This window comes from Gorilla gorilla, chromosome 9, assembly GCF_029281585.2.
Source record: "Gorilla gorilla gorilla isolate KB3781 chromosome 9, NHGRI_mGorGor1-v2.1_pri, whole genome shotgun sequence".
Lineage (NCBI taxonomy): Eukaryota > Metazoa > Chordata > Mammalia > Primates > Hominidae > Gorilla > Gorilla gorilla.
In genome coordinates, this window is record NC_073233.2 from 13,186,027 (window position 1) to 13,211,168 (window position 25,142).

At 38.4% G+C, this 25,142-nt stretch overlaps 2 protein-coding genes across 2 annotated transcripts in view; one reads left to right on the plus strand and one right to left on the minus strand.

The window, feature by feature from the left end:
• The window catches only part of LOC101154372 (olfactory receptor 2AG2), a 165,117-nt gene that overhangs the window by 82,026 nt on the left and 57,949 nt on the right, over nucleotides 1-25,142 (minus strand). The gene's annotated exons all lie outside the window — the stretch shown is intronic.
• Nucleotides 18,197-19,150, plus strand: LOC101124517 (olfactory receptor 10A2). The gene has a single exon (XM_004050618.4). It carries the CDS (start codon nucleotides 18,197-18,199, stop codon nucleotides 19,148-19,150), a length of 954 nt encoding a protein of 317 aa, XP_004050666.1.

Here is a 25,142-nt window from a genome sequence, read left to right on the forward strand (position 1 = left end):
GAACTCCCTCACTATCACAAGAATAGCACTGGGGAAACTGCCCCCATGATCCAGTCACCTCCCACCAGGTCTCTCCCTCAACACCTGGGGATTACAATTCAAGATGAGATTTGGGTGGGGACATGAAGTCTAATCATATCATTTCATCCAAGCCCCTCCCAAATCTTATGTCCTTACATTTCAAAACCAATCATGCCTTCCCAACAGCCCCTCAAAGTCTTAACTCATTTCAGCATTAACTCAAAAGTCCAAGTCCAAAGTCTCATTTGAGACAAGGCAAGTCCCTTCTGCCAATGAACCTGTAAAATCAAAAGCAAGTTTTTTACCCACAATGGGATATAGGCATTGTATAAATGCTTCCATTCCAAATGGAAGAAATTGGCCAAAACAAATGGCTACAGGCCCCATGCAAGTCTGAAGTCCAGTGGTGGGGGCAGCCATTAAATCTTAAAGCTCCATTAAATCTTAAAGCAGGTGAGAGAGAGATCATGTGTCAGTGTAGGAAAAACTACCATTTATAAAACCATCAGATCTCATGAGCATTCATTCACTACCAGGAGAACAGCATTGAGGAAACTGCCCCCATAATCCAATCACTTCCCACCAGGTCACAACCTTAAACACCTGGGGATGACAATTCAAGATGAGATTTGGGTGAGGACACAAAGCCTAACCATATCAAATAGGCATCCATTGAAACATTTTGATTCAAGAGGGTGATTTTTAAAAATGATGGTAGCTGGCTGGGCGCAGTGGCTCACACCTGTAATCCCAGCACTTTGGAAGGCCGAGGTGGGCGGATAATGAGGTCAGGAGATTGAGACCATCTGGCTAACACAGTGAAACCCCATCTCTACTAAAAATATAAAAATTAGCCAGGCGTGGTGATGGGTGCCTGTAGTCCCAGCTACTTGGGAGGCTGAGGCAGGAGAATGGTGTGAACCCAGGATGTGGAGCTTGCAGTGAGCCGAGATCACGCCACTGCACTCCAGCCTGGGCAACAGAGCAAGACTCTGTCTCAAAAAAAAAATGATGGTAGCTGCTGGGTAGAACCTGTACTGTAAGTTGTAAGAGTAGAAAGAGGGAGACTGGTATAGTTGTGATTTATTTTTGGATAGTAACAATAAAGGTGAGAGTTCGGATTCAGAATGTATTTGAAATATGAGATTGACAAGACTTGGTAAGATATATTGCATGTGGTAATTGATGAAGAAGATGGTTTCAAGGACTATAACCATATTTCTGGCATAAGCAACAAAATAGATGGGAGTCCTCATTTTTAAGATGAGAAATGATGGAGAAAGAGCATATCTTGTGGTAGGGGCATGGCAGGGACAAAATGATAGGGAATTCAGTTTCCATTTTACCAGAAAGGTCAGTTTTATGTAGGTACATGAATGCCACTATGTTTAGTCTACCAAAGTAGATACTTGAAGACAAGGTATAACCACTGAAATAGATACTGAGAAAAAAAAATTGAGTTTTACATAATAATACACTAATATAAAAGTAAAATTTGGTTTATTTGGTACCAAAAATCATACAAGAAGCATAGCGAAATAGGAAATGGGGTTTGGCTTTCTTTGTGCTATATTTGTATAAATATGTTGTTGGTATGCATTCCAAAATCATGTGAAACTCCTATAAGTCTGATATATCTTAGTATTCATTATCAGTAATAATTATAATTATGCTAAATTATTGTGTGCCACAGAGGTAACAGATTTCCTTGTCAATTGTGTCTTTAACTATGGCTACCCTAAACCATTTTGTCATCCATAAACAATTGTTATCTTGTTTTGGTCCTTTTTAGAAGGCGGTTTTATAATCAGCTATAAAGCTTTAACAGGTGCTCTTGAATGCAGGTTTCTGATAAATTTGGAGACTGTGACATCAGAATAGAGGTAAAAACATTCAGGACTCTTAAAGAGCTAAAATTTTCATTAATATCAAGCAGGACAGGATGAACTGCATAAATTGAACTAATAGGAGACTGAAGTGATCTTTTTGACTTTTTGCTTAAAATGTTGCTAATCCTTTATTTTGCTTTTCAGAGTCAAGGGAACTTTTCTTTTTAGCTATTAACAGCTTTTAACAATTAAGTAAATTATACTCCTATGAGCAAAATTTGGAGCATATTTGTTTCTCTCTATCTGATTTCTCCAGAATTTGAAAACTATTTGTGAGTATTCTTAATTTATGGCAATATAGATATTTGCATAAGTGCAATAAGAATCTGTTTTCTTTTGTTACAGGACACAATTGGAGAAACTGGTTATTTTACCAAGGCTTTGACTGGAATAGTATGCTCTCCTTTAAGGAATCAAACTTGACTTATGGAGCCAATAAAGCCCTTGGAACTGGCTTCCTAATTTGTGTACACAGTCACTGTACAGGGTTTCTGGTCTGTGGTAAGTAAAGAATGTCACTTTCTGACAGGCCAGGAACCCCAAGTTATCTTAGAACCTCAAGAGGAGGGGAATTCACCTAACTCATAGATATTTGATGGTACAAGTTCATAGCTGCGCTTGGCTTTAAAAAGGTCTTATCTCAGATTCCTTCTATGGAACAAAGTTTCATCAAAGCCAATTTAAAAGGACTGTGTGAAAAATAATTATTCTTGCTGCACTGTATACAAATAATTAGGCCAAGTATAAGAAAACAAATCAGTCCTACCATGATTTGTCTTTCAGTAAAAATGAGAAACTGGAGAAAAATTATGTTTCAAAAACTATAGTACAGCTGTTTTTAAATTCTAGTCCTGCCTGATGTTTTTCAATTTTTATTATTTTGTACAGTTTGGATTAAATTCTAACTTTTCTGGCTACAAGTCTCCGAAATAATGTTTTCAGTTTTTTCCTCTTTCTTTTCCATTTTCCCCATTTTTCCTAATTGGAAATCAGTGAAACTAAGCTGTGCTTTCTTAAAGCCCTGTCAACTGAAGACTAGGCAGCTTAAACTTCAGAAGAAAACAGCAGCAACCTATTTATATATGTTACTGTTGCATACCATTATGTTTCAGCAGGCACTGCCTCCAAGCCCCCAAAACAGAGAGTGCTACTGGGAACAAATCGACTTCTTCCACTCCAGCACTGCATTCGGTGCCCCATAATGATGGCTCCCTCTCAGCAAGAAGTAGCCAGAAAGATTATGATGTCCCATCTCCCTGTGATTCTTGTGATAAGTAAATATAAGAGCATGATAGGAATCATGCGCAAATTGACAGTGGGGATTGTGGCAGGCCAGCTCTCACTAACGCAGGACCTCCATAACAACTGTTTCAGCACTGACTGAGTGGTTAAATACGAAAAGCCAGTGCCCTTATACAAAGGCTGGAATGTAAAAAAAGAAAGAAAAAAAAAAGCTCACCAAGAGTTTTGTCTAGGCCTTAAAGAATAAAAAAAAAATGAACGAATTCTTAACAGGACCCATTTGGGATTAAGCAAGTTTTATTGTGAGTCTGAAGAAACTCTGCAGGCCTCCACAAAGAAGTTTATTTATTTATTTATTTATTTATATTTATTTATTTATTTATTTCGATACGGAGTCTCGCTCTTTTGCCCAGGCTGGAGTGCAGTGGCCCGATCTTGGCTCACTGCAAGCTCCGCCTCCTGGGTTCAAGTGATTCTCCTGCCTCAGCCTCCCCAGTAGCTGGGACTATGGGCATGTGCCACCACGCCCAGCTAATTTTTTGTATTTTTTTTTTATTAGAGACAGGGTTTCACTGTGTTAGTGAGGATGGTCTCAATCTGCTGACCTCACGATCTGCCCACCTCGACCTCTCAAAGTGCTGGGATTACAGGTGTGAGTCACCACGCCTGGCCCACAAACAAGTTTATTAAGGGGTCTGAAGGAACTCCCAAACCTCTGGGATTTAGCAGGAGACAAGATAAGTGTAAGCACCCCAGCACCTGGACCCATTTAGATTAAGTAAATTTATTGAGGCTCCAGAAGAAGGTCTTCAGGACTCAGGCCTTAGTTATAGATTAAAAGAAGTTAATCATTAATGTCTTTAGATGAATGCACACTTACATGTAGACATATAGCTTAGAAGGTATATAAGCTCTGGAAAACTTTGTAATTTTGAGTTGGTTGGGCAATAATTTCCAGACCTTCTCCTTGTAACCGATTTCAGAAATAAAAACTCTCTTACTCCCCAGTTCATCTGCATTTTGTTACTGGGCCACGAGAAATAGCAGCCCGACCTTCAGTTTGGCCTGGGAACAGGAGGATTAGTTTGATGAGGTAAGTAAGCATCAGATCTTGAAAGTCCTCTATGCTGAAGTGTTTGAATGCTATCTTGTGAACTATGTAAATCAACTTAAGCGTTTTCAGCATGAAAAAACAATCAGATATATATTTTGGAAAAATTACTTTGGCAGTGGTATGGCAAATGGGCCATAAGGGGACACAGGCTATAAGACAGAGACCAGAGACTTCTGTAAATGAGCAGTTAAGAGATATGAGACCAAAACTCAGTGCAAAGAAACCCTCTTCTTAATCTTCAGAAATTGAAGTCCCTATCAAAATAGGACAGCAGAGCAGACATGCTACCAGCTCAGAGGAAAATCACTGCTGTTCTGGACCACATCTACTCCTGTCTACTGCAGGCCAGCAGGACTTGAGCTGCAAAGGTGGCTGCTTGCCAAGATGAGTTTATTTGAAGCTATGGCTCTGCAGCCTGAGTCATTAGTCCTCCCTCCCATATCTGATCCTTTCTATTCACTTAAGCTTTCCTTCCAGGCCCCAAGATAGACCACTGGAAACCTCAGTAGACTGTGCTCCCTGAACAACAGAGTGCCTCATTAGCTACTTTTTAATGAGGTCACAGCCTGTGACTGCTCATTAATAGATTGGCTAGTCAGCATCCCCAGGGGTAGGGGAGACTGAAGACAGAAGTCAGTGATTACAGAGCCTAAGTATAGCTGTGTTAGAGGGAGAAGGAACTTAGCAGAGACTCTGAGGCTTTTACTCTGAGGTCTCCAAGGTCACTTCCAGCTCTCAGAGACTATGATTCTGGAGAACATCTTGAGGGACCACGGCCTTGTTGGGAGGAAGTGACAACAGAGTCAAGTGATCCCAGGCTTGTAACAGCTGTTGGTCTAGAGAGATTCTTGAGGAAGTCAAATGCTCTTCAAGTTCTCTTGGATGCTTATGGAAACGGAATATTGCTTTTGCAACCTTTTGCCATCTTGCCTTCCATAACCATGGATTTTCTTGCTATTCCCTGTACATGACTAAGTGCAGATTGTTTGGATTATTTTCCAAGTATTTTTAAACTGATCCTGGGAGTTAATTTATTGGCCCTCTTCTATACTCCCTGTTTACTGTCTCCTAGACATCCCGTTCATTCACAGGATTCCAACCTATCACTCCTCTGGAGATGAAACTTGGGCATCGACTTATATCTCCCACTAGGATTAGTGCTACAGCCTCCTAATTGTATTCCTTGCCTCCAGTCATGCTGCAGATTTACACATATACCTCATTCCCATTCAGCCCTTAGTCTCCCCAGAGTTCTTTCTAAACACACATGTGGCAATCTGTCTTAATCATGTTTAAATTCCTTATGAATCACCCTCATAATCAGAATGAAACCATCGTACTTAGCATGTCATACAAACCTTATATTCCAGTTCTAGTTTCTTTTTCAAATTTCAGTTCTTACCATACCCCCATCCATACATTTGAATGGGGTATGATGAAAATAGTTCATCATACTGAACTATTTTCTTTTCCCTTATACCACGCATTTTTAATTTCTCTAAATGTGCTTTTTTGTTTCTCTCAAAAATTTGGAGTCTAAAAAGCCTTAGTTCAAATTGTGTGTCTGCTATTTACCAGATATGAAAATCACTCTATGTTTCTCTCCTATTTCCTCTTCTGTGAATTGAGTGATAATATCTTGTGGATTTAATGCAAAGATAAAATGAGAATAATGAAACCTACTGTGAAGATATTAAGAGGCCAGCCATTCTGTGACAGCAGAGGTAACAGGTGGGCTAATCAAATGATATTAGCCAACAACTAACACCTGTGGAACTTTATGACTTTTGTCTATTCTTTGTTATTTTTTACATTTAAAGTAGTATATCAGTTATGTAAAATTCCCAATAGGTATTTGCTATTATTCATAACACGAGTAAATTATTAGGTTCCCTCCTTTTCCCAGTGAACAGAGTAAAAAGAGGAAGTAACATGTTAAATATGAGCTACATGTTTGTCAATAAAGTGTTATTTACTCCTCACAGGTATTAACAAGAAGTATATAATATGGCCAAGTAACAAGTAATGGGTGTCAAAGTTTGGGTTTGAATCTAAGTCTATCTGATTCCAAAATATCATGTTTAAGATAACATATTTAATCTCTAAAATATAAAGAAAGAATCTAAGAGTCTAGAAAGATATTTGGAAGTAAAGGAATGTAATATGGACAGCCAAGAGGCTTCAGGAGGGTCATAAGAGAGAGAAAAAAAACCTTTGAGGCCAATAAACATAAATGGATGACATATCACCATATTGTAACCTATTTCTTTGGGGTAATTGAAAGAAATGAATAGTTATTTTTTATTCTCTAATGCAAGCTCTTTATTCTCTAAATCAAGCTACTTGGAAAAGAGTACGTCTTCAACAGAAGGTAGACATTATTATTAAATCTTTATATCTTTACTCAATTCCTCTGCCTGCTATTCTTGCCTATCACCCCATACTCACCATACCAAGTTAATCCCTATATATTATTTAAGATTCAACTCTAGTGTTTTCCCTCCTATGAATCTCTCCCTGATTCCTCTAGGCAAGTCTGAGTTTGCTCTCCTTTGTACACATGTGATATCTTGTATATATAATTGTTAAGCATTGAAGACACTGAAATTGTCTCTTCATAAGCATAGAGGATACAGTAAGAGCAGTTCATCATTCTTGTTTGTATTTCTGACACCTAGTCCAGTGCCTGGCATATAGTAAGTACTCAGTAAATGACTGAAGAAATGCATAGTCCCCAAGTTGTTTCTCTAGCCTTGGCCTGTTCCTTTCTCACTGAAAAGTGAAAATTGTCTCTGAGACATTTCTGCCTAGGTGTCAAGGCACATGTCAGACAACAAGCTCCCAGACAAAATTTTCTCCCATTCTCTAAATCGTGAAAGAAAAATGTCTTATTACATATTTATTGCTTTTACCCCACTTTTCATTGACATATTCTTTCATTTAATCAATGAATATTCATACTGAATCCTGAAGGTACAACAATGAACAAGGTGCATCCCTCTAAGAGCTCCTGACTCCTTAAGTGAGAAAACGTAAATACACAGATACAGACAAAAAGACAGTGCCATGGAAAAGGCTTTACTATATTATAATTTTGCACTGATAAGTGCTATCAAAGAAGTGTTCGATCAGTCTCCTAATCCTATTAATTCCTCCTTGGCAACATCTTCTTACTCAAACCTTGGTTAAATACCCATTTTCACTGCTGCTGTCATGAGTCTAGCCAGTGGATCTTCTCAGAGAAACTTCTGCCTGGGCATCCAGGCATTTCCATACATCTTCTGAAATCTAGGCAGAGGTTCCCAAACCTCAATTCTTGGTTTCTGTGCGCTCGCAGGCTCAACACCACGTGGAAGCTGCCGAGGCTTAGAGCCTGCACCCTCTGAAACCACAACCCAAGCTCTAGGTTGGCCCCTTTCAGCCATGGCTGGAGTGGCTAGGATGCAGGGCACCAAGTTCCTAGGCTGCACACAGCATGGGGACCCTGGATCCAGCCCATGAAAACATTTTCTTCTAGGCCTGTGATGGGAGGGGTTGCCAGGAAGCCCTCTTACATGCCCTGGAGACATTTTCCCCATTGTCTTCTGGATTAACATTCGGCTCCTCGTTACTTATGCAAATTTCTGCAGCCAGCTTGAATTTCTCCTCAGAAAATGGGTTTTTCTTTTCTATCACATTGTCAGGCTGCAAATTTTCTGAACTTTGTAGTTCCAATTTTCTAAACTTTGCAAGGATGCTCTGCTTCCCTTATAAAACTGAATGCTTTTAACAGCACCCAAGTCACATCTTGAATGCTTTGCTGCTTGGAAATTTCTTCCGCCAGATACCCTAAATCATCTCTCTCAAGTTCAAAGTTCCACAAATCTCTAGGCCAGGGGCAAAATGCCACCAGTCTCTTTGCTAAAACATAACAAGAGTCACTTTTGCTCCAGTTCCCAACAGTTCCTCATCTCCATCTGAGACCACCTCAGCCTGGACTTTATTGTTCATATCACTATCAGCATTTTTGTCAAGGTCATTCAACAAGTCTCTAGGAAGTTCCAAAGTTTCCCACATTTTCCTGTCTTCTCCTGAGCCCTCCAAACTGTTTCAACCTCTGCCTGTTACCCAGTTCGAAGTCACTTCCATATTTTCAGGTATTTTTCAGCAATGCTGAGCTATACTGGTGCAAATTTACTGTATTAGTTCATGTTCACACTGCTGATAAAGACATTCCTGAGACTGGGCAATATACAAAAGAAAGAGGTTTAATTGGACTTACAATTCCACATGGCTGGAGAAGCCTCACAGTCAGGCAGAAGGCAAGGAAGAGCAAGTCACGTCTTACATGGATAGCAGCAGGCAAAGAGAGAGCTTGTGCAGGGGAATTCCTCTTTTTAAAACCATCGGATCTCATGAGAGTAATTTGCTATCACAAGAACAGCATGGGAAAGAACTTGCCCCCATGATTCAATTACCTCCTACTGGGTTCCTCCCACAACATGTGGGAATTCAAGATGAGATTTGGGCGGGACACAGCCAAACCATATCAGTTACTCTTTTCTCCCCTTTTCATACTGTACTCTTTGTAAAGACGTCACCATGATAAGCCCACACTCAAAAAAGGTAGGGAGTAATGTTCCACCTCCTTATGGGCAAAGTAACTACATAAATTATGTTGAATTCTTCCAGACAGACTTGTTGACTCTTCCTCATTTATTTCTTTACTCAATCATTTATTTACATCATATATACTCAAACATTTATTTTATATGTTGGTTTATAAACCAATACTACCTTATTTGTTGCTCAAATATTCCGGCTTTGGCTACTGGGAGCTCTTCATTTGGTTTCTGTGTTCCTTTGACAAACCCAATAATGTGGGGTTTTTTTTCATCACTTTCTTACTTTCTGCATTACAAGAGTCTCCAGGATCATCTTGCATATTTCCTAACACAGTCCTAGAATCAGCCATTTCTCCAGGGAACATGAGTTCCTGCTAATGGAAGACTGTATTAGAAAGAAATATTTGGGTGTTAGGTGTCCATCTTAAGTTTTTACATAAATATTAATGCATATCCCCAGTTACATTGCATTCCATTGTAATCTATGGAAAATCCGCAAGTTTTGAATCAGTCTCCTATTAATGAAATCAAGATTTTTTTTACATTATTTTGCAAGTAAAATGTGCTGCATTAGCAAAAGTATGAACAGAGTAAACAGACATCCTATAGAATGGAAGAAAATATTTGGAAATTAGGCATCTGATAAAGGTCTAATATCCGGCATCTATAAGGAATGTAAACAAATTTATGAGTAAAAACCAAAGAACTCCATTAAAAAGTGGGCAAAGAATATGAACACTTTTCAAAAGAAGACATATATGTGGCCCAAAAGCACATGAGAAAAAGCTCAATATCATTAGAGAAATGCAAATCAAAACTACAATGAGATATCATCTTACACCAGTCAGAATGGCTATTATTAAAAAGTCAAAAATTAACAGATGCTGGCAAGGTTATGGAGAAAAGGGCATGCTTATACGCTGTTAACAGAAGTGTAAATCAGTTCAACTATTGTGGAAAGCAGAGTGGCAATTCCTCAAAGAGCTAAAAACAGAACTACCATTTGACCTAGTAATCCCATTACTGGTTATATACCCAAAGGAGTACAAATCAGTCTACCACAAAGACACATGCATAAGTATGTTCATTACAACACTATTCACAATAGTAAAGACATTGAATCAACTTAAATGCCCATCACTGGCAGATTGGATAAAGAAAATGTGTTACATATATACCATGGAATATTATGCAGTCATAAAAAAACAACAAGATCATGTCCTTTGCAAGAAAATGGATGGAGCTGGAGACCATTATCCTTAGAAAACTAATGCAGGAACAGAAAACCATATACCATATATTCTCATTTACAAGTGGGACCCAAATGATGAGAACATATGGATACAAAGACGGGAACAACAGACACACTGGGGCCTACTTGAGAGTGGAAGGTGGAAGGAGGGAGAGAATCAGGAAAAAATAACTAATGAATACTAGGCTTAGTACTTGGGTGACAAAACAATCTGTATGGAAACCTCCCATGACATACACCCTTGAATTTAAAAGTTTTTTAAACAATGGTGCTACATTTAAAAAATAATTTTGGCCGGGCGTGGTGGCTCACGCTTGTAATCTCAGCACTTTAGGAAGCTGAGGCAGGCGGATCACAAGGTCAGGAGATCGAGACCATCCTGGCCAACATGGTGAAACCCCATCTCTCCTAAAAATACAAAAATAAGCTGGGTGTGGTGGTGTGTGCCTGTAATCCCAGCTACTTGAGAGGCTGAGGCAGGGGAATCGCTTGAACCAGGGAGTTGGAGGTTGCAGTAAGTGGAGATCATGCCACTGCACTCCAGCCTGGTGATGAAGTGAGACTCCATCTCAAAAAAAAAAAAAAAAAAAGAGAGCTAATTTTTCCTTTCTCCAAAATGACTGGCTTTTAAAAGCATAGATCAATTTAATATCATTTTATCTCTATCTTGTATTGTTCACTAGCTATTTCAAAATTAGGTAGCCTCAATTCATCTGAACACCCAAGAGACTGGGGATGATGTCTCTTACATTTTCCTTAACAATGACCAGCATAGGACCAAATAACAACAGCAAAAATTCTTACGCCAAAGTCTACATGTCTGCGTCCCACTTTCCGTGCAGTTTCCTATTTCTTCCTTCTGGATTCAATAACAGCTATATTAGTCATATGTTCTTAGTTGTTATCTTATAATTTACCTAATTGTAGTTCACATTTCCCCATTAAAATGTAAGCTTTATGAATACAGGAACCAAACCTGTTTTTGTTTTACTTCCATAACCTAATGCTTAGGAGAGTATTTGACATTTAGTAGATACTTAATGAACAATTATTCAGCGTGCGATAGGTTTAACTAATATAAGCCATTTAATTTCATCATAACACTGACTCTGTAAAATAAGAACATTTGTTATCTTTAAGAAATGTGGAAATCAAAGCTCAGCGAGTTTAACAAAATTGCTAAGCATTATGAGCCAGAGTTCCAGTGCTGAGATTAAATTTAGGTTGCTCTGACTTCAAATTCTTATAGTGCTTCTCTACACAATGCTGCTTCCCCTAGCCTGGAGTTTGGTTTTTCTTTCTTGAATTTTATCCTGTTGGCATCTGAAATTCATTATATTCTCAAAGGATGGTAGATTCAGACAAGACCAGGTCCCCTGAGGAAAGGAAGGAAAAGCCTATAAACAGCTGGGAAAAAATACAGGTCTCATCCCTTCGACTAGCCCCAAGGACAAAAGAGTCACAGGTGGGAACAACTCTCCCAAAACCAGGACTGGGAGCATGGCCAAACTTCATAGTGAGCTTACTTGCCTCTGACACACAAGGCAGCAGTGAGCTGGCTACAGCTCCAGCCATTAATAGCTCAGCCAGGACAGGGAATAAGACTTCCCTGGTTCTTCTTTTGGCTTTGCTGAAACAGAAATAGAGCTGTTATATTACATGCATGAAGGACATGCATGAAGCATGGATGTCAGCCAGAGTTGAACAAGGCAGATGTTCCTGTTGGACACAGGTAAGCCTTTTTTTTTTTTTTTTTTTTCCCACCAAGGACTGAATCTACCAGAGGCCACTCTCCAAGTTCAGTTACTCAGCTGCACAAAATATGATCAGAGTTTGGATACCTAATTCTATTCTTCTGTTCACACTGGGAGATCTCATCAGTTCCTCTCTCCTTGGGCATCAGTTTATTTTATGTCATAAGATAAGTGAGAGCTGCGCTCACAAAAAGACTGATACTACCCAGGCTTTTTCCAATTCTGTCCTCTAAAGTTTTCTGAGTCAGGAAGCTTCCAGGCCCTACAACCTTCACAGGACATATACCCCCTTCAAGTCTTGATTTTCGTCTAAGTAACACAAAAAAGACTTGCCTCAGTGGAACATTTATGAGATGGAGAACATCAGGACAAACTACTACTTTACAACAATTCTACAGTCAGAGAAGGCCTAGAAGAGTGGGTTCCAGGTCCTGGGACAGTCAGGTGATTAGCAAAGGGATGTTCCTAGGGAAGTTCTAGAGCAAGTTTGTCCAACCTGTGGCCTATGGGCCACATGCGGCCCAAGATGGCTTTGAATGTGGCCCAACATAAATTTATAAACTTTCTTAAAACATTATAAGATTTTTTTCCTTTCTTTTTTGCTTATAAGCTATCATTAGTGTTAGTGCATTTTACGTGTGACCAAGAAATTTTTCTACTTCCAATGTGGCCCAGGGAAGCCAAAAGATTGGACACCCCTGTTCTAGAGGAACTGGCAAGAACGCTGTGGGCTGGCCATGAGCTGCCAACTTCTGCAATGCCTCTCCCACACTGGAGACGGGGCACTAGCTTTTCTTCCCCAGTAGTTTTCAGAAGTTCTATGGGAATCCCAGCAAGTGTTTCTGCCCTTCCTTCTCCCCAGTCTTCTCCGCCAGCACCACATACAACACATCTGTCATGAGGCTTCTAGTTAAAGTGCAGTTCTAACAAAAAAAAAAAGAACAGTCATTGAGAAAAAAAAAATTCTAATGGTGAATAAAAACTCCAGGAAGAATGAACTTTGTAGAACTCGTGTAATCCTTTATACAATCAGCTGTCCAAAAACATGTATGAATAGGTTACTTGGTAAAAACACTGGGCTTCTTCGATGACTAAGACAGTTTATACTATGGAGAAGTTTAAAGAGTGAGATATATATTGGTAGTAGAAATATCTGAATAATTAAAAATATTTTTAAACGATAGAGGAAAATAGAGAAGATGACTAATCCTATCTGGAAGTATCACATGACAGAGCTGAGTTTTGAGGATTTGAAGGAGTCAGCCAGACAGAGGAGGGTATGTGCAGGCAGAAATGATGTCACATGAAAAGGCAGAGGCAAGCAAAAAGAACTCTGTTCAGTAAATAGTAAGAAGCTCAGCAGTGAAGCAGAAGAAGGAGAGATGGATGTGGGAGACCAAAGATGACATTTTGGGTGTAGCTTAAGTTCATTTCATATGGCTTGTTGAAAACCCCAATTTTTTAATTATAAATTTTTCTGTTTTAAGTTCAGGCTCTGCCATTTATTTTCCATATAATTACAAAATTTCTTATATATATAAATGTATATTTATATTCATAAATATGTATTCTCATATATAAATATATATATTGTAAGATGAACATATATGTATATATAAATATATATTAAATATATATTTATATATAAATGAACATTTATGTTCATCTTACAATGAATATATATTTCTATATATGATAATATATATTTATGAATATAAATATCTATTTATATATTTTCATATAATTACAAAATTTCTTATATATATAAATATATATTTATATATACTTATCTAGATATATATTTATATATTCAGAAAATTTGGAAATCCAGAAAAATAAAAATAATAAATCCCCTCCTTTTACCACTTGAAATAGGTCACTTTTACATTTTGCATATAGCCTTTCAGTCTTTTTACATAGCATATATTTTCAAAATTGTAAATGTATCACGTGTGCAGGCTGTGTTATATTTCATCTAATATTATATGGTGATTATTATATGACAGCATTAAATGTTCTTCAAAAATGACTTTAAAGATTACAGGGTATTTCCTTAAATACATGCTTCATAATTGAGCCATTCATTCTGTTAATTATAATTTTCAATTTATAACTATAATAGTCAGCACTGAACAAACAATTGGCTATGCTTACTAAATATTCACACTGATTCAATAATTCTGACCCACAAATATGCAAAGATTTCATTGAAATATGACTGGGAAATTTCTATTTTTCCGAGACAATTTTTAAATAAATTAAGAAGATAATTGTCTTTTATTATTTTTAAAAATGTGTTCAAAGCTTATTGCAACTCTATATTTAGCAGATTTAAAAAAGTCATTAGCAATTCTTTTTATCAGTTTTTTATGTGAGTAAATATGGAGTTTTACAGGAGACATAATCATTTCTGTCAACAAAATCATGTAATGGTGAAAGTATTTGCAAACATCCAAATGACCCTCCATAGCAGAGGATTCCATTGCTAGGAAAATCTCCCACCTTCGTCTTTTATATCCAGACCTGCTTCCCTCTTGTCCCCACCCTCTCATTAGTCACTGGCAATCACTAATCTCTTTTCCATTCCTATAATTTTGTCATTACAGAGATGTAAGTGGAATAATAAAATATGTGTCTGTTTTATTCACTCAGAATTATCTGTAAATTCATTCATGTTATTGCATGTATCAATAGTTCATCCTCTCTATTGCTGAGTTTACTAAGGTATAAATGCATCATAATTTGTTTCATCATCTGGGTTTTTAACAATTTGAGGCTATTATGAATACAGCACTGAGGAATATTCATGTTTTTATATGAACATAGTCTTCATTTCTCAGGGATAAATACCCAAAGGTACAATTACTGGTTGTACCACAGTTACATGCTTAGTTTTTTTAAAGAACTGTCAAACTGCTTTCTGCAGTGGCTATACCAAGCTTGTCCAACCCTGCGGGCTGCATGCAGACCAGGACGGCTTTGCATGTGGCCCAACACAAATTTGTAAACTTTCTTAAACCTTTATGAGATTTCTTTTTTTTAATTTTAGCTTATCAGCCAATTCTTCTTCCAATGTGGCCCAGGGAAGCCAAAAGATTGAACATCTCTGATACTATTTACATTTTCATGAGCAATGTATGAATGATCCAATTCATCAAATCCTCACCAGCATTTGGTGTTGTCACTTTTTTTTTAACCCATTCTTATATGTGTGTAGTGATATATCACTGGGGTCTTTATAAGCATATATGCATTTCCCTAATGGTGAACACTTTATTTTTTTGTTTGGTTGTGGTTTATAGGGGGTATTTTTGTTTTGTTTTATTTTGTTTTAATCATTTTCCAGTTTGGTTACTTATCAGAACTTTTCTCTATTTTCAGAATTAAAAAAAAATCTTTCATTAAAATAAAAACATGTTTGTGTGAATATATTAAAATTTTCTTTCATACTTAGGGATTCTTTTGGTTCAAAAAGTCACCTCTTCCATTGGATCAGAGACATTTATTCTTCCTCTGGTACTTCTTTGGATATTATTTCTACCCCTCTCCATTCTTTCTGTCATTCTGGAATACCTGCTATAGTGATTTTATTTCTTGTATTTTACTTCATTATTCTTCTTATAATTGTTATGTTTTCATAATTTTTCCCAGTAACTTGGGTGTAATTTTTCAAATTTGTATTCTAATTGACTCAGTTTTCTTAAGTTTCTGGCATTTTGCTCCACAAGGTTTAACTTCAATAATCATGGCTTTGTTTTGTCCCCCAGGTGGTCTTTTCTGGCCCAACACTGTCATTTTCATGAGTACTTATTCAATATTCTATATTATTATTATTATTATTAAGACAGAGTCTCCTTCTGTCACCCAGGGTAGAATGCAGCGCTGCAGTCTTGGCTCACTGCAACCTCTGCCTCCTGAGTTCATGCGATTCTCGTGCCTCAGCCTCCCAAGTAGCTGAGATTACAGCCGTGTGCCACCACGGCCAGCTAATTTTTGTATTTTTAGTAGAGAGGGGGTTTCAGCATGTTGGCCAGGCTGTTCTCAAACTCCTGGCCTCAAGTGATCCTCCCGCCTTGGCCTCCCAAAGTGCCGGGATTACAGGCAGGAACCACCGTGCCTGGCCTCGATATTCAATATTTTATAGGGCTTTGTTGAGAGTAAGTAATAAAGACAATTTAATGTCTTTCAACTTCCTTTCAGACTCTTGTTTTTGAAAAGGGAAACAATTGATTTGATATCTTGGATTTCATCTCATTAACCTAAAGTGTTTTGTCTTCATATCTCCCATAACCTTTTCTGTTTACTTATGGGCTGGCTTGCCTTGGAATGACAGTAAGAGAGTTTCTATTTTTTACTTTACTTTTTTTTTCTTTTTTGTTGAGACTGAGTCTCACTCTGTCACCCAGGCTGGAGTGCAGTGGCACAATCACAGCTCAATGTAGCCTCAACCTCCCGAGCTCTGGTGATCCTCCCACCTCAGCCTCCTGAGTAGCTAGGACAACAGGCATATGCCACCACACCTGGATAGTTTTTCCATTTTTTGTAGAGATGGGGTTTCGCCACCTTGCTGAGGCTGGTCTCAAACTCCTAGGCTCAAGTGATCCACCTGCCTCAGGCTCCCAAAGTGCTGGGATTACAGACGTGAGCCACCACGCCTGGCCTACAGTGAAAGAGTTTCTAGTTGAGATGATCTGTCTTTTCATCATTGGTTCTTTTATTATTTTTTAAACTTACATTTGTTTTTCTGAAACCGAGCTAAAAACTGTAGACATTGCTTCATTTAATGTTTAGCATTTCTGAGAAATCTTAGATCAGTTTGATTATAATTCTTGTATAAGAATGGTGTTTTTTCCTTCATAGATTCTCTGGAATTTTAAACATAACTTTGAAGTTCAAATTATTCACCAAGACCTGACTAATATTTAGCCTCTTTTAAATAAGTTGTCTGCTGCTTGAAAATGGATTGTGAGTAAAGACGGAGGGTAATTATAGATATACCACCTAGTCTTCTTGATCCGAGGCCTACAGCTTTTGATCCCTTCTCTATCCCATTCTATCAACAATGTCAGAGTGATCCTTCTAAGTAGCATTATGACAATGTCACTCTGCAGCTTCAAATATTCAGGTGAATCTCCTCATCTATAAAATAAAGTGCAAAATTCTCAGCATGTAATATAAGTCTATTAATGTAATATATCCAAAACACTGACCATATCTTTGTTTATCTTTTACTTTGTGTCAGTTCTGGTTTTTACTGTTCCTAATAAAGTTTTTAATTTTTATTATTAATTTTTTTTTACCATAGTTTGCTAACCATATTCATTTCTTTTTTTATTTATCCCAGCCTCTCAATTTCATTTTCCAGCTTAATATCACCATTTCTCCACTAGACTTCAATATTGTAGATTACGAATACAATAAGAAGAGCCTCTAGATAACCAACTGCAAATTAGAAACCAGTAATACAAAATTGGGATTCAGTTGTGTCTAGGAAATCTCCTAAACATCTTAATGCTAATGATATTGGTTCTCGTGCATATCTTTGTCTGTCTTCACTGTGATTTTGCAGAAATGCCAATTCTAATTCTCCTACAAATTAATGAGTTAGTCATCAGATAAGGCATGACAGTCCAACAAAGCATGATTTAGTAAAAATCTGAAGTAAAAATCCAATGGATGTGGTTTGGATTCAAGATCTGCCACGTGATTTGTGTTTCTTAAATTATCTGGGATCAGCTTCCTCATGTATAAACCAGAGATATAAAAGAACAAAAACACGCATATGTAAATGGTCCTCAATACATGCTAACCTTTCACCCTCCTCTCAAATTCTAGCCAGTCAAGAAAGGTTCATGAAGAGTAGAAAACATATTATATGCATTCTTCATGATAGTTATAAATATATTTCTAAAGTTTTGATAAATTTAAATGTATGTGTTCTTTTATGAGATTATAAACACTCGGTGTGTTTCATAAGTTTAAGTGTTTTCAGAAACATCACTTTCTCCCAAAATGTATCCTTTGATGGACCCTTCAGAAACTTGTGATTCTGACTTTGCATGCCCTTTCTGAATAACTTACTGTGTGAACAGAAATATCAGCTCCTCTAGAAGCTGATTCAGGCCCATCTCAGAGATTAGGCTCTGGCTACTATTTATTGTGTTTTATTCTTAGACAACCCAAGGCACTTCCTCTGCCTGAGGTGCTGACCTTGCCTCTTTCCCTGATGGTAAGAAGGAGTCTGAAAAACAAATTGAGAATCTGACTTCCAATCAAGAATCTTTCTCCATGACCACAGTTGGGGACTTCTGCCCATACTTATGGCTACAGGAAACTGGACAAGAATAAGTGAGTTTATCCTCATGAGCTTCTCTTCCCTACCTACTGAAATACAGTCATTGCTCTTCCTGACATTTCTAACCATCTACCTGGTCACCCTGATGGGAAACTGCCTCATCATTCTGGTTACCCTAGCTGACCCCATGCTACACAGCCCCATGTACTTCTTCCTCAGAAACTTATCTTTCCTGGAGATTGGCTTCAACCTAGTCATTGTGCCCAAAATGCTGGGGACCCTGCTTGCCCAGGACACAACCATCTCCTTCCTTGGCTGTGCCACTCAGATGTATTTCTTCTTCTTCTTTGGAGTGGCTGAATGCTTCCTCCTGGCTACCATGGCATATGACCGCTATGTGGCCATCTGCAGTCCCTTGCACTACCCAGTCATCATGAACCAAAGGACTCGTGCCAAACTGGCTGCTGCCTCCTGGTTCCCAGGCTTTCCTGTAGCTACTGTGCAGACCACATGGCTCTTCAGTTTTCCATTCTGTGGCACCAACAAGGTGAACCACTTCTTCTGTGACAGCCCACCTGTGCTGAGGCTGGTCTGTGCAGACACAGCACTGTTCGAGATCTACGCCATCATCGGAACCATTCTGGTGGTCATGATCCCCTGCTTGCTGATCTCGTGTTCCTATACTCGCATTGCTGCTGCCATCCTCAAGATCCCATCAGCTAAAGGGAAGAATAAAGCCTTTTCTACATGTTCCTCACACCTCCTTGTTGTCTCTCTTTTCTATATATCATTAAGCCTCACATATTTTCGGCCTAAATCAAATAATTCTCCTGAGGGCAAGAAGCTGCTATCATTGTCCTACACTGTTATGACTCCCATGTTGAACCCCATTATCTACAGCCTGAGAAATAATGAGGTGAAGAATGCCCTCAGCAGGACGGTCTCTAAGGCCCTAGCCCTCAGAAACTGTATCCCATAGACCTTAGGAAGTAAGGCTACATTTTACTGGATGAGAAACAATCAGTCCCAGATTTGAGATTCCTCTCTGCATCTTTCCACATCTCCAATAAGATGAAGTCCTGTTGCTGAAATGGCTTTTGGAAAGCTGAGTGGAGAGAAAGGAGCAGAGAAGTAGTTTCGACCTAGCACCACCAACTATGAAAACTCCTCTGCCTGCCCATTGTAGACTTACATTGTTTTCCTTGTTTCAACTGGTATGACAGCACTTCTGTGGCCAACTATTTCCAGGTGTTATATTTCTTTTTTTTTTTTTTTTTTTTGAGACGGAGTCTCGCTCTGTCCCCCAGGCTGGAGTGCAGTGGCGCATCTCTGCTCACTGCAAGCTCCGCCTCCCGGGTTCACACTGTTCTCCTGCCTCAGTCTCCCAAGTAGCTGGGAATACAGGTGCCCGCCACCATGCCCGGCTAATTTTTTGTATTTTTTTAGTAGAGACGGGGTTTCACCGTGTTAGCCAGGATGGTCTCAATCTCCTGACCTTGTGATCCACCCGCCTTGGCCTCCCAAAGTGCTGGGATTACAGGCGTGAGCCACCGCGCCTGGCCGGTGTTTATATTTCTGTGTGATGTGCATTGTGCACAATATGAAACTGCTAGTCATTATAACATTGGGGCACACATAGTAACAGAGGGTAAAACCCAATAAAAATCATCTTGTCACTTTTCCTCTTCTGGGCAGATCTGACTCTATATTCATGACATAGAAAATCTCATGATCTTTCCCAACACATAACTCTCCTCACCATCTTACTTCATTCTCATGCCCTTAAGCAGTGTTAGTTCTTTTAAGCTTACTGGTATGCAGTATGCATGTATGAGAGTAGATCAAAAGTTCACATGCATATGCCTTTATAACCCCAATAATTATTTCCTTCACACTAGATTCTTCCCAAGAAGAACAACCTGAGCTTCCCTAAGCTCTCTATTCCATATTCAGGTTCTTATGTTTTGTTGAAGTAATATCGTAAATTTCAGTCATAGCTTTGCTTTGATGAGAACAAAGCTCCAGAATAAGTCTTCTTTAACCACAAGATTTCTCCTTCTTATAATCTGGTAGTACTCTATTTGTAGATGTCCCCTAATTTATTTAGCCAGTCTTTTACTACTACAAATCATGCTGTAAATAATGGACTTATCCATATATCTGTTTTTATATTTTTGCTAGTGTACCTGACAAATAGAAATCTAGAAATTGAGTTTCTTGGGCAAAAGTTAAATACATACATAATGTTGCTATATATATTGATTGTCTATCTAGCTCCCCTCTGAACTTATTGCACCATTTTATGCTCCCACCAGCAATTTATGAGGTGTTTGTTTCCCCACAACTCAACAATAACATTTGTCATCAAATATTTAGAATTTCGATTATTTAATATTTTATAAAAACTCAATGACATTTTAATTTGAATGAAATAAATTTTGAAGAATAAGAAAGAAACAGATGATCAAATCAGAGGAAAGGTGTGCATTTCATTGAAACTTGAGTTATAGATTAGACGATTAGCAATTGGTGATGTCTTGGTGTTTTATTTTCTCTTCTTGAAAGGTTGTTTTTCACTTTTATTTTAGCCAAATCTATCCCATCTCTCAAGACCCCACTGTGATTCCTCAAGAAGCAGAAATCACTCTTTCCTGTATGCACCCATTTCAAGTTTATTAATAAGTTAAATTTTGTATATACTACACGTAGAAACTGTACATGTACTTATTTTTAAATGTTTGTCTTCCTCCAACTTTTCTGTAACTCTTCAAAAATAAGAACTGTTGAAGTGTTTCTGATGTTTTGTTTTGTGTTTGAGACAGGGTCTCTCTCTGTCACCCAGGCTGCAGTGCGGTAGCAGAATTATGGCTCACTGTAGCCTCAAACACCTGGGCTCAGGCCATCTTCCTGCCTCAGTCTCCCTAGTGGCTGGGACTATAGGTGTACATCACCATGCCTGGCCATTAAAATTTTTTTTTTTAGTAGAGACGAGGTCTTGCTATGCTACCCAGTCTGGTATCGAACTTCTGAGTTCAAGCAATCCTTCTGCCTGAACCTCTCAAAGTGCTGGGATTATAAGTGTGAGCCATTGCATGCAACACAAGTGTTTCTCTTTTCTTTTCTTTCTTTCTTTTTTTTTTTTTTGAGACAGGGTCTGCTCTATTACTCAGGCTGCGGGGGTGCAATGGCACAATCTTGGCTCACTGCAACTTCCGCCTTCTGGGTTCAATCAATTCTCATGCCTCAGCCTCTTGAGTAGCTGGGATTACAGGCGTGCCAAGCCATGCCCAACTAATTTTTTTTTGTATTTTTTAGTAGAGATGCAGTTTTACCATGTTGGAGCTCCTGGCCTCAAGTGATCTGCCTGCCTCAGCCTCCCAAGGGCTGGGATTACAGACGTGGGCCACCATGCCAGGCCAAGTATTTCCCTTTTAATATGACGTAGGCATTCCTGAAAAGCTTATGTAATGCAAACCTTTGCATTAAAAATATTATGGGGAAGTAAGGCTAGGGTTAGGGCTAGACTCAAAATACATGCAACTTTAAAGACAAGGCATTACTAGAAACAACATTTGGTTCCCAGAGAGACAATGTAGACTGCCCAGGCAGGCAGCTTATTGAGGCTGGAGGTTGCCACCATAGATATTTAAAATATACAACAACAGTAGAATGAAAATACCAACAATGCTTTGATTAGAACAATGATGCTTGATGCTGAGACAATTTGTACTGGGGTAGGTGGTAGTCCTTAGGTGGTCATGGGAGTCAATGCCACTTGCCAGGAGCCAACAGCTGCATAAAGCAAGGGATACTCCTCTCCGGGGATGAGGCCTAAGATGCAGGCACGCTTTAATTTTTTTCTATAAAATAGACATAAGGGTTCCTGATGCCAAAGCCTAAAGACATTTATCTCACTGTGGAAGATTTGTCTTGCCCAGGAAAAACTTTCACATTACAATGAAATCACTCTCTGATTTTTCTGTTGTGTATGAAAGAAGAATAAATGAATGGGTAGTCCAACTGAGAAATGATGGTGACCTGGAGTGGAATGATATGAGTAGGAATTAATTTAAAATAATTTTGGAGGAAGAATTGATAGGATTCTTAAAAGTAGATTACATGTGGGGAAATGCACTGCTCAAGAGAGGAGGGCTGATTCTCGAGCAAAATCAGTTCCTGTAGTAGAGCATAGGTGTTTTGAAAGCCTGGAAGAGATCCATAAAAGAGGTATAAAATAAATGAATATTCTTTACACAGAAAGTCAAGCCTGAAGCTTTTTCCTTCATATCTCCGTGTTATAAATCCCTTTCCACCTTTTAGGAATATCTGCCCTCAACCAATGGGAATTAGACTTGTCTTAGGACCAAAGACTTTCATCACAGGCCAGGTTTTCCCAGAATCAGATATGGAGCCAAGGACTCAAGTAAAGTTGACTTGTTAAAGCAAAACCATTAATTGAATGGGGAAAGTTGAGTAGAAATGGAGAAGAGGCTAAACAAAGGTGCAATTTCAATTGAAATCCCAAATTCCACCTGGTCCAGCAAGGAATTCCAGGGCATACATAAATCTGAGTTTGTTCACATCAGGGCATAGGAAGTAGGCTTTTGTTCCACTCCAGCCATCCATCGGCTACTGGTGGACTGTGGGGTGAGCAAACGGGACAAGTAAAACTCTCAGGCACCTCTGTGTCCTGGAGAGGGTTTCAAATGCCCAAGGGCATTCTTTTGAAGGTGTCAGGTGCAAGCTGTTAGAAAGAAATCAAGTAAAGGCTATGTTAAGTGTTCTTACTGCCTCCCCCCCGCCCAACACACACACAAGGAAACGTTTGGAGCTGATGGATATGTTCATTACTTTGATAATTTTTTTAAAGTAAAGCTTGAAGAAGCTGAGAAAGGAGGCACAGAGCCAGTAAAAGTGACTCAGAAGTATTAAGAAGGAACTACAACAGCGTCCACTACAGTCCTCCTGTTAGAAGTGCTTGTCATCATCTGAGTGTATGAACCAGAAAAAACCAAAAGAATTTAATCAAAACATTTAAAAATGACCCTTGATAAAATGACTATAGTTAAATAGAAATATATTGTTCCAGGATGATGGACCCTAAATACTCTGACTTGATCACTTGATCATGCAGTATGTACATGTAACAAAGTTTCACATGTGTCCCATCAATTTGTACAAATAAAAAGATTACCATGGAAAATAATGACCACTAACACCCTAAATCTAGAACACAGTTCAATGTGTGGTGACCTCTCCAAGTTCAACATCTACCCACCAGTGTGATTTTTCCATGAGTAATTTGAACCAAACACAAATATTCAAACTCATCTCCCAAAGATATGCATTATTAGAAGAGTCTACATATGTGTAAAAAAATAAATATTTTTTATTTAATTCATTATTTTCAAGATATCTTTATTTTTCACAATGGACTCAGAACCATACATCATTACATAGGGCAGGGATATTTCTTTTTCTTCATCTCCCACTTTTATAGTGCCCCCCTTTGGGATTTCTGGGACCGAGAAAGTAGCCCATGATGACTTATTTACCTCATAAAGACTTCTTGTTTAGCAGTCCTAAAACATGGCTGAAGCTTTGGGGTTGCTGCTCATAATAATTTTATTAAATTATTATCCAGGTCTCTCATGCTTATAGTTTATAGCTAGGGAAAGGGGAAATGGTGGTGCTATTTTTGAAGATACATAGCTTTCTTCTAGTTACATGTTCTTTACAGTTGTAATTTCACATTTTTACTTGGTTGTTTGATGTTTGCCTCCCCCCTAAACTGTATGTTCCATGAGGCCAAGGACAATGTCTATTAAATTTATTATTAAATCTCTAGTGCTTGCTACTTGTTAGGCATCCACTAAATATTTGTTGGATGAACAAAGCAAGACTCAAAGTGGATCTTGTGCATTTGTTCATTGGTCATTGCAGCCTGTGTTACAATTTTTCCTCCCCCAAATGCTAGAGAGCAGGGCCAGGGGAGAGGGAGAGGATGAGAGGAAGAATGGCGGAGAGAAGTCGGGTGGCCATATCTACTCTCACATTATCTTTGGTTGTATCCCAAGTAAGCATGGGAGCCAACAGGGATTTAGAGTATACACTGGAAGAAGATAAGGGTTATCAGGGGGAACAATAAATAGCTGTTAATTTTTATCCACTAAGTAACCTATTATCACTTTCTTGGGGGGAAATGTGGAGTATTTCTGTAGAAAAAAGTCCAAGATGAGCATGCCATCCTAATCAATCAAAATAGAAAATCTCAAGTTATATAGATAGGAGTGAGACAGAAGGTCAGCACATTAAATATGCCTTGTGGAAAAATTCAAGCACATAGTGCAGATACCATGCTAGATACTAAGCAAACAGTAACAATCAAGGCAGACAAGATTGCTGCTTTCAATAAGAAACATACAATCAAAGGTTTCTTTCAAAAACAGTAAGAAATATTCAGATGTCCATTTGGGTCTTTGAATGACGCCCTTATTGTCTGGGGGGAATTTTATCCCAAAGCATTGACTTTACCTTACTTCCTCAACTTCAATTCCTATTGCAGAAAGTTAGAATGTTGAAATTGTTAGTTGGAGTTTCTTCACCTTAGCATGGAGTTAATAACCTCCCCAACCAACAGCATCCCCAGTGAACTCTTTATGGTTTTTATTAATATTCTCTACTTGGTTTAGACAATGATTAATTGGTTATCTTCCTCATGCCTGAAAACTTTTTCTGAGTTCAGATCAGAAATACTCCTGAGAACCAGCCCAAAAGAATGAAAAGTGAGGGGAACTATGGAAAGAATACTGGTATACTCCTCTAATCTCTCTTGGGTACAAACCTTGGAGGATAGATAGACCACTGAGTTTTGTCCCTTTACACTTGTAGCCTCACAAGTGCAGAAAAAGTTGGAGCTACAGTAAAGACCTTCCTGTAATTATAAGATTGCAGAATCTTCAGAAAGTTTG

Bases quoted from the DNA above. Each gene is read 5' to 3' on its own strand.
- LOC101124517 (XM_004050618.4), top strand. From the start codon at position 18,197: ATGGCTACAGGAAACTGGACAAGAATAAGTGAGTTTATCCTCATGAGC.